The sequence below is a fragment of the Aedes aegypti genome, chromosome 3, assembly GCF_002204515.2.
Source record: "Aedes aegypti strain LVP_AGWG chromosome 3, AaegL5.0 Primary Assembly, whole genome shotgun sequence".
NCBI classification, from domain to species: domain Eukaryota; kingdom Metazoa; phylum Arthropoda; class Insecta; order Diptera; family Culicidae; genus Aedes; species Aedes aegypti.
The window spans coordinates 268,042,157-268,058,953 of record NC_035109.1 but is presented as its reverse complement, the minus strand read 5'-3'; the positions used below and the strand labels follow the sequence as shown (position 1 = coordinate 268,058,953).

Sequence of the window (16,797 nt, the reverse complement as noted above, 5' to 3'; positions counted from 1 at the left end):
ATGATTTTTCCAAAATTCTGTGTTAATGATTTTTCCCAGATAGCTTGGATCCCATTAGATCTGCATGAACTATGGATTTGACGAAATTTTGCTGAACTATAAATATTTCACTACACTTTTTATATTAAATTTAGGGAAGGGATTATTAGAGTATGTTTAAAACTACAAATTAAACTTTGACACTTCACTTTTTGCAAAAAAAAAAAAATACTAAAATCACTAGTAAGGCGAGCAAATACCTTTAAACTCTAATATGTGTTGCTTATTAAGTCGAGCGCTCGACACTGAAGAAGTCTGTAAGTCGCAGACGAAATAGGCCTATCTGTCAAGATAAGCAACACATATTAGAGTTTAAAGGTATTTGCTCGCCTTACTAGTGATTTTAGTATTTTTTTTTTTTGCAAAAAAAAAGTGAAGTGTTAAAGTTCAATTTGTAGTTTTAAAAATATTTGTTTGACATTACTCACGAAAATCAGACTTTTTTCAAAAATCTGGATTGGGCAACCTTTCATTTCTCAGAGTTTCCTCCCTACAAAAGTTTGATTGGCACAGCCTTAGCTACCATTTAGAGGTTGAGCCCCCAAGTTTTCCCAAGTTCATACACGCAACAAAATTGTGCGGTGAAAACTACTATTTTAGGGGAGCGCTCGCTCGCATCGGCAATTTTCAGCAGACCAGAAATGCGCTTGATTTTACTATGTGTGTAGTCGAAATAAAATTGATGAAAACTATTTCTGACAAATGTACCAGTAAGGTGGTGGGATATACCATAAACAAAGTAAATTGTTCTGAAATTCCATGGTAGTTTCAAGAATGGGCGTAGTCAGCTAAAATGGTAGTTTTTACCAGGTTATTTTCCCGCGTATAGGATAGTTCTCGCATAACAATTCTAAACGGCCAATGATCAAATTGTAAACAAATCGGGTTTTGATATCATTCGATAGCATCTCCCAACATCCACACTGCTCTTCTACGCCTACTTGTCCCATGTTCTATGTAAACCTTTTGAACCGCGGGACAAATATGCGTAGAACGGCAGCACAAACTATGCAAACAATTTCAACATAATCATAAGACTTACCATAATAAACTCGATTTTCAAAACGGCCAATAACCTCTTTTTTTCAAATCATTCATTGACCCCTGCTCGAAACGGTCAATGATTAGTTCTCGCTCCATCAAGAGGGCCTACAATCAGAAAATTTCGCAAACTGTCACTTGCTCATTCATTGAAAACAGAAAAGGCCCAGCCTTGGGCCAAGCACGCTAATAAAATTCATTTTTGGCCATAAAAAGGCCCGTGCCTTGTTGAAAATCAAAAATGGGCCAAGCATTTAAACACATAATTTTTTCACATTTTTGTCAGTTTTCAGAATAAAATAGATTATTAGCGTGTAGTAATAGTAAATCGTCACTCAACTAGCACGAAATCACATTGATTGATTTAAATACTGAGAAATAGAAATTGAAAATGTGGTAGATAATATTCAAATCGAACTTTCTCAGAGTCAACGATCTGAGGATTGGCCCTTTTGAATTGTTACGCGAGAGTTATGCTTTTTGGGCTGTCTAGCTCAATTTGAATGCTATTTGTTCGTTTTAGATATGAACGTTTTAATATTCCGTTGAGCTTTCGTTGAATGGAATCAAATAAAAAATATCGACTTATCATAAAGATGTGTTGAGGTATATTTGTATTTGCATAAATGTTTCTAAGTATACCATTTTTGGCCCATGGGTGAAAAGTTCATATCTACGGGGTAAAAGTTCGAGCCCTATATTATCTCACGGAAAAACCGGTAAACTGTATAAAATCTATATCAAAACAGCGTTGCAAAAATCTCAAATGCTTATTTTTAATGTTTGACTTTTTTCACACTTGAGTTGTAGCTCACGCAACTCAACGGCTAAAGCATCATGCACGAGTCGGCTCATTCGTTTGACTCATTGAGTTATAACAAACCCTATTAATATAAACAATTCCATTGGGGTTTGACAGATTTCCGATGAGTTTTATGATTGAATAATTTTTGACAGCTTGAGTGTGAGCGAGTGATTTTGCATAAAAATCTTATGCGTGAGAGATCGCAAATGAGTTTGCTCGCGCGGGAGAACTCAATGATTGAGATTTGAGTGTTAGTTTACCAACATTGCATAAAAACTTTCAAAAATGACAAATACACCCTTAAGCAAAGTTGATCATTTTGATAAAACAAAAGTGAAGTAATACGTTTCTTTGAAACTTTTTGTTTACGAATCAATTCAAAATTAAAGTAATGCCGGTTTGTGCAAAAAGGGAGATTTGCGATAGCTGAAAAGTTTGTTTCTGAAATATGAGTAAAATTTGGATTATTTCTGAGCAGCGCACACTGGTTCAGAGGCCGAAAACCGTGCGTTTTTTTAGTTTTCGATGTCTAAACGTGATTTAACAAGGGTGGTGTATTCTGAAGAGTTGGAGGATATTTCTTAAGCTTTCTTTTGATCTTAAAATAATTGCGATCTATGCTCCTAGCAGTGCAGTGTGAAAATATTTGTTTGTTCTATATTTGCTCAAATCGAGTAGCAGTTTTTAGCAAAGTTGTAGATAATGATAACTGAAAATGCTTCTTCCAAGACACCAGCCTTGTACAAACGTTTGTTCAAGAGTCACTGAGCATTTTGTATAAAATACGCCTAAAACTAGATTTTTTCACATATTTTTTTTTAGCAAAAATGTTTATTCTAGAAAGTTGTCGAGGACACCAACTTTCTATCTCATCTTATTTTCAAGTTATTATCAATGTTAGCTAAAAAATAGTCACCTTTTGTCTCAAAATATCATAGAAACTTGCGTTAATATATTTGTTCTGTGAAGTTATTCAAAAAAAAAAGCTTGGAACACGACGGAACAAAATGAAACAAAAAATGACTATTGTTTAACTAAAATTTATAATAACTTGGAAATAAGACGAGATAGAAAGTTGGTGCCCTCAAGACAAAAACAATGATTTTTCGATTGTAGACATCTTGCTAGAATATACATTTTTGCTAAAACTGTTAAGGAAAGAGTTATTTGAAAAAAAAAATGGTTTTAGGAGTATTTTATACCAAATGCTCTGTAACTCTTGAACAAATGTTCGTACAAAGAAAGAAAATAGAATCAAATATTATTATCTACAACTTTGCTGAAGACTGCTACTCGATTTGAGCAAATATAGAAAAAAAAAATATTTTCACACTGCACTGCTAGGAGCTTAAGCAAAATCTTTGAACTCTTCAGAATAAACTACCCATTTTAAATCACGTTTAGACATCGAAAACTAAAAAAACGCACGTTTTTCGGGCTCTGAACCAGTGTGCAGCGGTGAAAATTTCAAGTCAATATTTTAGAATACTAAAAGCCGAGATGCAGGTCTCCAAATAATCAATTTGCATGAAAAACGACCAATGAGCATTAAATCATTACATAGAGTATGCTATGCGAACCGCATTATCAAAATTGCCCTGTTCTACGGTATTAAGCATAATAGGCGTAGTAAGAGCCCTAGATATAAATAGAATAAGTATCCAATTGGAGTATTCAACGTTCAACAGCAGCGCTAAAATATAACCCAAAAATTAATAGTTCTAATTTCAAATAAACTCTATCTACCAACTACATACAAATCGGTGCGATTATCAGCGTTTCAAAGCACTATAATGTGAATGTTCTCTGTTAAAACGAATACGATTCAATGAAAATGAGCGGATGACGATTGAATTTCGTTATGTTCGTCCTAGATCATGTTATGAAACTCGAATTGTTCGGGAAGATTATTTTTAGGAAGGAATTCGATAATCAGACTTTACTGACCGAACATTTCTCAATTTACTACCTACGAAAGAAAATTTGAAATTAGAACTAAAACTTTGTTCGAAAAATACAAAAGTAAAACCAAAATTACACCCAATAAAGATTAAAACTCAAAAACAGTACAACAAAAAATATCATCAAAAATACACAAATTACACACACGTAAAAACTTTACTTCTTAAGATACTTTTGCAGACGCAAGTTACTAGAGAGAGAGAGAGGTGCTCAAGAGGAAAAAACTTACGTCGGTGCTCTTTCTTCCGAGTAGTAGGTAAGTGGCGAAAACATCATCGTATCGTGTGAATGTCAATGATTCTTCTATGTCTTGCCTATTATAGCCCATCGCGACTAACGCTTCTGTACTCGCCCAATAACCAGATTAGCAGCAGCATCATACGAGGACGGGGCGTCAGCGCAGCGTCGTATCCAGGGACACACACGATATTGGTTTAGGTCGATGATGATTCGAATTCGATTTGTTTTTTTTTTTGGGTTTTATCGATTTTGGACGCGTCGATCATGGCGAGATATGGTGATTTGGTGATTGGTGGTAGTGGTGGTTGGTGGTGGTTGTGACGAAAATAAGATAAAAAGAAAAAAGAACGAAAATAGAAACATTTTAGAAACGTTTTTTCTCAGTTATCAATTCGGATTTTTTTTTGGTATAAACATTGAACAACAACAAACATTCAACATGATTATAACGAATGGAACGTTCAACGAGCATTGATTATATCATTGGTAGTAAACGTATGCTTTTTTGGAATATATTTAAGTTTTAACATATTATAGGGTTAGTATAGTGCCGATGTGAATTTGCTAGCGATGATCCTACTTGGACGACCTGAGAGCGGACAGACTATTTGATGATCCTATTTCATCTCCTAATCTATTCAAGTTAGGGAAATTCCTTTCTCCCTAAAAATAACAGGTTAACTATGAAGATACCAGTAGATTTCAAGAAGAAAACGTGCCGCACGTGTCCGGCATTAGTTGATAACCATCTGACTCTATTAAGAACCCGAATCCTCCTAATCTTTACATGTGTATTCGGCCCAACAGTCAGAGAAAGACCGGGGGGATCCATTTCCCAACAGCACCCAGCGATAGATGAAGGGGGACTTATCTGGGCTGTTTACTAACTGAGATGATGGATTGCGGGCTACGCCACAGTACACTTCCTAGTAAAGTCAACAAACGCCGCCGCCGCCACGACACAGCGAGCCTAAAAGCTCTTGTAATCAAATAAACTGGAACGGAAAAGGACTACACACGAAACTGTCCTCTGTGTGGCGTATCGTGTCGTGTCCGCTTGCTGTTTGATTTGAGATTTCGTTAGGAAAAGCTTTACCCTCTAGGAAAGTCGGTGGCGGGCTGTGATGGCTCAATGGAAGCAACGAGAAGCTGTTCTGACGCGGTTGATGGGAAGAACTTGTTTACCAGTAGCGAAAATTGTGGTGCCTCTTTATGGAATTCCTGGAAAGTGAAATGATGGCGCTGTGTGCCTCTGACGAATGTTATTAACTGAATTGATTTGCGAGTTATTTACTCCATTAGTAGATGGAATCAATATTTGAGTTGATTAATGTTGGGAAACTGAAGAAAGCCGCCATGAATATCAGTTTAAAAGAAATGTCAATTTAAATGTCCAGAGTCAAATGATCTACGGGCAATTTGAAATTTTGGGTTTTTCAATAGCTTTGAAATAAGATCTCTTAGTTCTCAAAATTCCATTGACCTCCCAGGGCATGAAGTGTCATCTTTTCTGTCTTATGATATACAAGCTCAAAAATGCAACTTTATCATAGAAAGATCTCACATAATAATTTAAAAAAATAAGAGCTAAAATGCAGCTGCTGTTCCAGTAACAGCAAGAAAAAGAAGCCTATATATTTTATTTGGTGAACATGGGATATTCTAGGTTCTTCAAATTCTACTAGAGCCGGGGTTTTCAGCCTTTTAGGCTCTCGGAGCACTTTTTGAAATAAAATTGCTGCGCGGAGCATCTGTTTTTCATCGCCACTCTGTTTGTAATCTGGACTTTTATTCCTATGAAAATCGTTAAGTGAGATTTACATTGGTCAATCTTCCATTAAGGGGAAGATGAATCAAAGCCAAACCTCAAATTTTCAACAGAGGTACGGTTCTCCAGATTTGTGCTCGAGAAAATTTGAGGTTTGTCTTCCATTCGTCTTCGCCTCAATTTATCATTTTCTTTTAAACTTTCAATTCCAATCTTAAACTATTTGTTTTATTTGATTGAACAACCTTTTTTCATGCTTATACTGTGACAATTAGGCATCTGAAATGAAACTATATTTGGGGTTTCGGCAAATATTTCAAAACTCGTGGCTTAGGAAACGACAAAATTGCCCTGGGAACACAATTTTCGAGCTTTCGTTTTTAGTTTCAACAACTGAGCGAGTAGCGAAATATTTATCTTTTAAACCTTCATTAATGTGTTTGAATGGATAAACCAAGAGTTCTGCCTTCACGGAATTTCATAATTTTGATAAAACTCGTGAAATATTCTTTAATTTGTATCACGGTACCAAAATTTAGATTATTATTGAAACATGTTTCCTCAGATTTTTTAGACATGGGTAAGCATCCCGACAGAACTGTAACACCTTGAAACTTTCAAAATATTCTGTCGGAATGAACCGTTTTTTTTTTTTCAATTCGTCCTTTTTTCCATTCGTCCTTTTCGAGAAAACGCAATTTTGCAGCTAAAACTGTCCCATACAAAATGTATGAGAAAATTCCCTATGCAGAATATTAATGACACTATGCCAGCAACTGCGCTGGCTGAGGTATCTATTGTGTGGGTTTCCAATGGGTCGCGACGTTCTCAAACGACCGGTTACGGAACATGAGTCCGTTGCTCGATAAATACTTGTTTTTAATTATGAATCGTGGTTTACGGCTAACCAACCGAGTGGAAGTTTAACAACTACCGAAAAGCTAAACATTACATATAATTTGCAATTGGATTAGATGGACAAATTGATGTGAAGATTTGCGAAAAAGTTACACGTCTTTTCAGTGAGAATCGAACTCACGACTCCCCCACACGTTACACGTCTAAGTTAAGTTACACGTTACACGTTAAGTTACACGTCTTCTCAGTGAGAATCGAACTCACGACTCAACCTGTGTAGTATGCTATTCCTATACCTAAAAACAATGCGCTCTCGGGCTAGGCATCGGATATATATAGAAAGCGTTGTGTTGGGATGGGCATCTAATTCTTCCGAAAGAGGTGCACTTTGCGAAAAAGGACCACGTTATTGAGCTGAAATCGAGTTCAGGTTAACTTCTGCGTTCATGAGTCCTCTCATGGCGTAGTGGTAACGCGCCCCAACTAAAGATCGGGGAGTCGTGAGTTCGATTCTCACTGAAAAGACGTGTAACTTTTTCGCAAAGCTTCACATCAATTTGTCCATCTAATCTAATTGCAAATTATATGTAATGTTTAGCTTTTCGGTAGTTGTTTTATCTTAGTTTTGTGGAAAAAATATGATGAAAATTACGAAAACTCATATTTTTGTACATGTGTTTATAGTAATACTATTTCTAATTTTAGTTCCTATAGGTAGTAGCACAAGCTTCACGGCGTTTTTTTACGAAACTTTTATATGTTTGATGTGAAAAAATGTTATTTTTTCAATTATTTTCTTTGACAAAAAATAGTTTCACCTAGTAGTGCTACTATAGGAACACTAGGTCTACTATTGGTGCAAGGGAGCCTAAATTTTATGCGAAGTTATTTATTTCGATCATCTCGTGAACAAAATTCAGTTGTGAATGTGGTAGATGTGGTACTTAGATAAAAAGCTCCTGACCTCCACGTAAAAAAAAATATTGTGAAAATATTTGAGAATGTTCTAACTCCAAGATTTGAGAATACTGACTCCTTCATAGAATGCTCCGGGAGCCTGATGCCCACAGAAAGGGGGCCAAATTTTGAATGATTTTAAAAGCAGGTTTTCGAAACCTTTAAAGAGTCTACTGAAAATATATCAGGCTTCATTTCACTTTCATGATTTTTCTTTCGATGTAATTTAATTCTAGGGATTATTTCAAGCCATTACTGCAGTTACTATTAATATAGTTTATCCAGGAAATCTTCAGTAATTTCACCTGGTTTACTTCAAGATTATTATATTTGCGATAGAGATTCGATATTCCTAAAAGGCCACCTAATGTATCTGAGCATTCCTCATGGCATTTATCCAGTGATTCTTTCAGATAATTTGATAAGTCAATTGAATTCTCTAAGAATTTTCATCAAATTTTCGTCAAATTATAATTTTACTTACAACACCAGAGATTTCTCCAGAAATTCGCCTTCAGATTCTTTTAGGAGTTACTACAGATATTCCACAAAAATTTCTTTAAAAAAGTTCGATACCTCAAGGACTCCTTAAAGAATGCCTTAAGGGATTCCGAAACAAATTACTCCTTCTCTGAAACCTCCAAAAGATATACCTACGTTAGAGAGAATATTTTTGAAATTCTTGTCGCAGTTTCTTCAAAAATCAGTGTAGCTTATTCAATTTATCCAAGAGTTTTCCCAGCAAAAGAACAATTATTCAAAAAATACTACAGGAGTTTCTATAAATATGCTTAACTTAGAAATCACTTCAAAAATTATGAAGAAGGGAATAGCTCCAAACATTTTTCATAGTAGAAAGAGAAATGGAAATCCACTTAATCATCTCATAGATGTTTTCTGAAGGTCGCATCGGATCAGATGAGATGTTTGACCAATCTTTCTTCTGGACGCATTCCTGTATGAATTCCGCAGTAGAAATTTATTTTTACGCCCTAACTGGAGAAATGGAGCGTAAAAAGAGAGTGCGCGTAAGTTCAAAATTTGTAAAAAGTAGTAAAAATAATGAAAGGTGTAAAAAAGTTGTCGGTTGTTCTCAAGGAGTTTTGCGAAGAGGTGAGGTTTATCCGTGGCTCTTCTCAAGGGTGTCAATAGGGATGACGAAAAACTAAGTCTGACGTCATTTTAGAATCTAAGATGGCGACTCCCGGTTTGTGAAAACCACTTGGGACCCTCGCAATGTGGTTATAATTGGAACATGATCGATGAGTAAATGCCGAAAACCGATGTCTGGCGCAATTTTGAAATCCAAGGTGGCGACTGCCGACACTTGTAACCTACGCCATATATTTGGTAAAATAATATGCACGGTAATGATGGAATTAATAGTTCTGCTTTTAGTTTTGCACTACAGATTAATCTTGACAATATCAAAGTGACAGCTCTTGGATTTAACTTTGCATGTTTGATCCGAAGTATAAAAAAACATATTTTAGCTTTATTATCGTTAATTTTAACTCAATTTGGCTAGTTCTTCACTCAAAGTTTAAAAAAGGAAAAACAAACGACCTAGACTTGAACCTTCAATATTCGGATTGTATGTCTTGTATCTTACATCGACACCAACTTCCATCTATTAGAAAGGGTTGATTTGATCGTAATGTCTTTCCACAGCGAGCTGTCAATGGTTTCTTTCCTTCCATACAAGAGGCATGATGTTCAAAGTCAACGACTTCTCACTTCAGTTTCTTCACTAAAGAAAATAGAGCTTATCCAAAGTTAGAACTCTTCAAATCATGGTGATTGGTGTTATGAATTGTGTCAGGAAATCAATTAATTCAATCAAACGTGCTGATTTTTTACCGTTTGAGTATTTTTGGAACGGAACCGATGAGTAAATGCCAGAAATCGATTTCTGACAATATTTTGAAATCCAAGATGGCGACTTCCGGTTTGTGAAAATCATTTGAAACCCGTACAATACGAGACGGATCGATGAGTAAATTACGGAAACGAATCGTGAATACCTATTTTGCATGGATTTCAAATGATTTTTACAAACCGGAAGTCGTCATCTTGGATTCCAAGATGGCGTCAGACATTGATTTCTAGCATCTCTTTATCGGTGCCGTTCCAGAAATACCCATAACACATTGGTTCTAGTGCATCGCCATCATGCAGGAGCGTAAGTAGGAATTTCTGAGCGAAAAAAGGGGGAAGGTAAAAAAGGTTGGCTGTTTACTGATTGCCTAAACGTGGTAGGGTAGGACGGGGCAACACGAGCACCTTAAGGATATACCAATTTTTTGCTGAATATGACCATTATTTTTCATTTGAATGACATGGAACCGTTTATATAACGTGTTTTCTATCATCCATAAACACAGCAGGTTAAAAAAAAAATTGAATCTCATTACGCTGAGCGGCAAGTTGAGCACTCCTCCGGGCAAGAAAGGCACTCCTTTAATTTACTTTTTTACTATCAATAATTTCTCATTGATCCTTCCTTGCCTTTCTTTCCTTTTCTTAGCGTTACGTTCTCATTGATACGCATAGTATATTCTGCGTCGAGCTTTAAATTTTAAATTTTGTTTGAGCAGAATATTCTTGAATCATTCCATTATTGGGAGATATAAATGCATTGACCTGATATATTGGATGACTAACAGGCTAACGTAACGTAATAAAACAATAAATTACAAAAAGTTATACATGAACATGCATGAAACTGAATATTATGAAAAGCGCCTATTTTTTGTAAGGTACACCGCGGCAAGTTGAAACGGGTGGGGCAAGATAAAATGCAAAGTTTTCAAAAGGATACCATTAAATGTTAGCAGATACTTTTCCCCAAAAGTTTGTTCCATCTGTTAACTAAAATGTTTCTGTAATTGAATTTCTCATCATTATGAAATTTCACTATGATACCTTGCCATCTTTCATGCAATTGACATATCATCGAACAATAGTTATCGAATATAGGTAAAAACATGACGAACTTCAGTAAAATGTAGTAAATTTCTTACAATTTATATTTTGATATAAAAATTGTGACTATTGTTTAGTACCTATGATTTTGTTCTGAACAAGTTTACGAATATCAGGCCAACATTTTCTTCTTCTCCTTCTTCTTGGCATCAACGTCCCCACTGGGACAGAGCCTGCTTCTCAGCTTAGTGTTCTTATGAGCACTTCCACAGTTATTAACTGAGAGCTTTCTTTGCCAAAGTTGCCATTTCCGCATTCGTATATCGTGTGGCAGGTACGATGATACTCTATGCCCAGGGAAGTCAAGGAAATTTCCATTACGAAAAGATCCTGGACCGACCGGGAATTGAACCCAGACACCTTCAGCATGGCTTTGCTTTGTAGCCGCGGACTCTAACCACTCGGCTAAGGAAGGCCCCAGGCCAACATTTTATCCTTTCCAAATATTTTGAAAACTAATTGTTGAAACATTTTGTACATTTCATCAGAAAACAATTTAGAAGCACCACAGTTTTTCACATCATCAGACCACATGATCAAATCCTAAACCTTCTTAACGGTATTTAGCGACCAAAACCAAAAGACACTTCCGACGCGCCTATGTTTAATCTAGCAATGTTGTTACGGGGGAACAATTAATAACAATGGATTTTGAAAGAAAACAATAAAACATTCCATTAACCATCCAAAAACTGCATTCACATTCAAAACTGTTCTGAATATGGGGAAGCATTCCTCGAACGAAACGTAAAATATACACGTAGACATAAGAACCAATAAAAAAACGACACTACAAGGGTTCGGGGATCACAATCAAAACGAAACAGAAAACCAACAAATGAAACAGAACCGAAAACTATGAAACATTTAGAACGGGTATCGGATAAGTAAGTTTGTTAAACAGTAAAGAGAGAAAGACAGAGATTGTGTTACAGCAGCAGGTTGATTGGATCACGCGACGACGATTAAGGTGATCAGTAGGTGATCTGTTGTGGTGGCAGTCAGTAGTGGTTGCTATGTCCTCCTGACGAATTTCCTTCTGTTTGCCGCACAGAAGAGGCAGCAGTCGTGCTTGCTGTAAGTAATGAATCTAAAACTTTGAGCCCATAAAACTGGGCCTCGCGATGGAGCTGCGGTTTCATCAGCTGCCGCGGTATCTCGCAGTTATTATGTTAAATGAGGTTAACGTGATAGTTCTATGACACAGAGACAGGGTAAATCAGGAGTACCGAAACGAAAGACTTTGTCGTTGGAGGGGAAAGAGAAATGATCGAATGAAAACTAGGAAACTGTGAATATGGTGGATGTTTGCGAACTGTAGATGGGCTAGGTTTCTTAGGTGTTTCGTTCGCACGCAGTTGAAATGACTGAATAAATGTCAGCTGTGTCTCTTGTAAGTAATGTATTCGATAAGAGTAAAGAGAAGTACGATAAAGAGTAGGAATGAAATAAATTTTGAAAATAGAAAGTGAACGAACTTAAAGAACATAAGTAATATCAAATGAAGGAAAACATAAAAAACTTGATAGAAAAAAAAAAACAAACAAATTACAAAACAATTTTACAAAAACATGTTGAAACTTCGTCCAACAAGGATTCAGAGTAGGACATCTGAAAAACTCGATTTGTTCTGAAGTATGGTAAATGGAACACATGAGGGGCAAAAAACGTGGGAGGAAACGAGCGAGAACACGACTTTCACGGGTTATCAGAAAACAAAAAACGGAACGAACAAAACGGAAGAAAACGAACACGAAACGGATTTACGCCAGCAAGTGAATATTATTAGTGGGGAATACAGTACCCGTCTTACCTATCCGTTTCTGATCTTTCAGATCGGGCTTAGGTTCAACGTAGGGTGTCAGCTCGTCGTCCTCGTATCCCATGTTCATCCACTTGTCCTTCATGATGGACTCGAGGCTGGCCCGTTTGGCCGGGTTGAGGACGAGGAATTTCTTCAGCAGGTTTTCGCAGTCTGTCGACATGTAGAAGGGGATTCTGTGGAATGGAAAAAGAACAGTGATAAGTATAACAGAGCGTAACGTGAATAACATGTTTGCGTATATCAAGGCTCAAATCATGTGTCTCTAGTAAATTTAGGGTTGCTGAATCCGATGCCGCTCTCAAGAGCCAAAGTTGTATAAAAAACTGTTTTTAGAATTATTCACTTGAATAAACTATGATTTATGAAACTTTCTAGTGATCTAAACCAGCAAGCATGCAGGATAGCATGGCATAGCATAGACTGACTGTACATGTCAATGGTTGTTACTCCGTGATTGATCTGAACTGGTAAGAATTGCACTTCGATTCAAATGAATAAAATATGGGACTTTCCGCTTATTCTCGAAGGTCAGTTGGGATGGGAAAGGAATGTTAGTGTGTAATGATTGTTGCTCTCAGAGACCGAGAATACCTCTGCATCTCCACAACCACCACGGGAAGGGTGTTAATTAGAGAGAGAGGAACAAGATCTGGGAGTTACCTTTGGTCGTTGATGAGATCCATGGATAAGGAGGAAAATACGGTCCTTACTTGAAATTAGTTATGCATTTTTGTCTCGTGGTGAAAAGATTTCGTAAGATATTGGTAGAAGATTAAACAAGTACGTCTACATTCATGATGTGGAACTATTGAAAGCAGAGGCGACTCGTAACCTCACTTTTTACCTGTTCTACGAATCTTAAAATGGTTAATTCAACATAATTAGATTATAAAGCAAACGATAAATCATTGGAATCGTCGTTTCTAACAGATCTCTTTTTAAAAGATGCAAATTTGTTACTGAAATTCAAGAATTTCTATTCGTTGAACAGGTAGATTTGAGGTTAGGGAATCGCCACTGATTCAAAGGTTATTTTTAGTAATGTTTATATTTGATTTTATTACAGGCATATCGGTCTGTTTTTGCTCAAAGTAATAGAGAGCAAGGAGGAAAAAGCAATGAAAACTAGATAGATAGGTACCGTAAGGGAACGGCGAGAGAAATTTTATTTGATGTTGAAGAGGGCATACCATACGAAACAATATAACTTGAAACGTCCTTCCTTTTGGCTAACGGTTTGGTCAGAGGCTGTCTTGTTAGTGTTACTCGAACAACACGCATATTGCGTAAGTTTGAAGTGATTTCCACAAACCGGAAGTCGTCATCTTGGATTCTAAAATGGCGCCGGACATCGATTTCCGTCATTTATTCATCGGACCCATTCCAAAAATACCATATTGCATGGCTTTGATGTCACAAACCGGATGTCGCCATCTTGGATTCCTAGATGGCGTTGGATATCGATATCCGTCACCTACTCGTCGGTTCCGTTCCAAAAATACTCATTTTGCACGAGTTTGGAGTGATTTCAACAAACCGGAAGTCGCCATATTGGATTTTAAAATAGCGTCGAACATCGATTCATTCACTCATCGGTAGAAAATTTGAAAAAAAAACATCTATCATCCATTGAAGTTAACCGCTGAAAAAAAATCTGGGAGGCTCAGTGGAGGAATCACTAGAAGAATTTCTGAAGAGATCTCTGGATGAGGCATACTTTCATGCCGTAAGAAACCTTTGTAGAAATCACTAGAGAAGCTTTTCCTCGACGAATCTAAAAAGATTTTCCTAAGGTACCTGTGAAATAGAGACGTTATAGTCGCTGAAAGTTGCTCTGGATCCTCTAGAATTTAGCAGCAGGATTAATTTCGAGCATAATACGGAAAAAAAAGTGAGTTTGGATACCATTTTGGTTGAAATAGAGACTTACGTCAAAATAATGTCTTTAAAAAAGACCTGCTACCAGCGCTGAGTGTCTCAACAACTAGATTTTCTATGATGACTTTGAAAACGACAATGGATTCAGCAAACCTAATTCGAGTAAATAACAGAATTTTGGAGCTTGAGACAAAAAAATGTTCCGCATTGTAATCGATGCAACCCAACATGAGAAGATTTTGCAACCCCTTACCTGTACTTTCCCCGGAGGACTCGTTCCCGCAGCTCTCGTAGCGTCGCCCCGTCGAACGGGAGCGACCCACTGACCAAGGTGTACAGGATGACGCCGAGCGACCACACGTCCACCTCGGGACCGTCGTACTTTCGGCCCTGGAACAGTTCCGGTGCGGCGTACGGAGGCGAACCGCAGAAGGTATCTAGTTTGGAGCCGGGCGTGAATTGGTTCGAGAAACCAAAGTCGGCAATTTTGATGTTCATTTCACTATCGAGCAGCAGGTTCTCTGCCTTTAAATCTCTGAAAAGGGGGGAAAACAAGAATCACACATTAGGACTTGTTGTTCAAAATTCAGATTTAAAGGGTAACTCACCTATGGATAATTCGCTTCTGGTGGCAGTACTGGACGGCGGACACGATCTGTCGGAACTTGGCGCGGGCTTCCTTCTCCTTCATCCGCCCGTGCAGGACCAGGTAGTCGAACACCTCGCCGCCGGACGCGTACTCCATCACCAGGTAGAGTGTTTTTTCGGTTTCGATCACCTGAAACAGCTTGACTATGTTCGGGTGGTCCAACAGCTTCATTATTCGCACCTGTGGATGAGGAAAAGGGAAAGCGGAGAAAATTACTGAGGATGAATAATTAAAGGGTAATACTCTTCTGGAGGAAAATGCCTTCACCCCTTATCATGGTGTCGTCGGCAAAAAGGATAATCCATCCGCCGGAGATGTTTGAGCGAAAGTGGATTTAATTAAGACGTCGACAGCAATTAGTAATGATTCGCTCCTTGAACATAATAATGCTCGAGGGAAAAAGTGCACATCGTTAGCATATTTTATGATACCAAGTGACCCACACTGGCTGGGTTAGTAGTAGTTGGGTGACCTTGGGAGAGTAATAAGTCGCTCGAAGCGATGCGATGGCCTAAGAGTGCACAAGGACGCGAAAGTTCACTGAGAAGGTGAACCGAGCGAGAAGCGTACGTGGTTCGTTTAAGTTGTCAGATGTAATCAAGAAAATGTGACATTTTCATTCATGAGGAGTGATGTTTCCATTTAGAAAGATGGCGCCAATTTGTCCGGCTAACAGACGGTTCACTAGCTATGCTCTAATAAAATTAAGTTTGCGAACGAAACGAAGTGTATACGAAACTCACAAAATGCAGTGGTTTGTGATTAAGAATGTTGATCAATTTGCTAAAGTGAAGATGAAAGCTCAAGAATGTGGCCTTTAATATCGAATAACATTCATCATTTACTAGCGTACAGCCCATCTGTTGTATACTTCAAGATATTTAGTAAGTAATTCACTTAGCTTAGCTTAGCTTAGACTGACTACACATACAGGGGATAGGCAAAATGATTGAGATAGGCAAAATTTTGCCCAAATTCAAATGCTTATAACTTCATGAAAAATGGATGAAATTGGATGCATCTGGAAGCAGTCGACGGCAAATTTGGTCCAGTTTTAGGAACTTCCTTGGCCATGCATATTGGCCACTGGACACCGGAGATGTTCCGGATTTTCTGAGGTCATGTCCAAATGTCATTTTTTCTGTCGCTTGTATTTTTGTGTGGTGTAAAGTTAGATAGATAGGGGGGTCCGTAGCCTTGAGGTTACGCTTTCGCTTCATAAGCGGAAGGTCATGGATTCAATTCCCAGCCCCTCCAAAAAATAACCCGTCCAGCCACCAGAAGACGCCGCACGGAGGACCGTGCTTAGGAGGGGAGCTCATCCATCCTCCGTCAGTTTCAGATGGTGACTGAGACAAACTGACCCACTTCGCAGGCAGCTAGCCTCAAACGACTCAGGAACACGGCAAAACGAACCACCGCGAGAGCAATGGACTATGGCTTATGGAAATCGATTGGACCAACAGCAGAGCACTCTCCTACCTGCTCGGTGTGAGAGCAAAAGAGCAGAAGAGAGTGAAAGCAAATGTAAATATAGATTAGTTAAAAATAGAACTGTATCGGTAAGGAAGATACAGATAAACTGATTCCGGCACAGTAGTGGCCACGAGCACGGAGTGCCTTAAAAAAAAAAAAAAAGTTAGATAGATGTTCTCTTTTTTATTTTCGACTTTCGACTTTCGACTGCCGATATTGAATACCTTTCCCCTAAAAGTTAGATAGATGTTTGCAATTTTCCTAGAAACTAGAACTAATAGGAAGTTGAATGCCACCGGACGCATTAAGATTGG

At 37.7% G+C, this 16,797-nt stretch overlaps 1 protein-coding gene across 28 annotated transcripts in view; it reads right to left on the bottom strand.

The window, feature by feature from the left end:
- LOC5579800 (serine/threonine-protein kinase MARK2) overlaps positions 1-16,797 on the bottom strand; it is a 356,247-nt gene that overhangs the window by 72,481 nt on the left and 266,969 nt on the right. For 21 of the 28 annotated variants that reach the window (XM_021848980.1, XM_021848978.1, XM_021848981.1 and 18 more), the window contains 4 exons: positions 14,967-15,187; positions 14,612-14,893; positions 12,460-12,653; positions 4,077-4,189 (listed from right to left, as the gene is read on the bottom strand). In XM_021848980.1, the coding sequence (XP_021704672.1) occupies positions 4,077-4,189; positions 12,460-12,653; positions 14,612-14,893; positions 14,967-15,187 (810 nt within the window). The remainder of the gene's footprint in view (positions 1-4,076; positions 4,190-12,459; positions 12,654-14,611; positions 14,894-14,966; positions 15,188-16,797) is intronic. The other 7 variants (XM_021848982.1, XM_021848959.1, XM_021848985.1 and 4 more) reach the window with 1 other exon arrangement.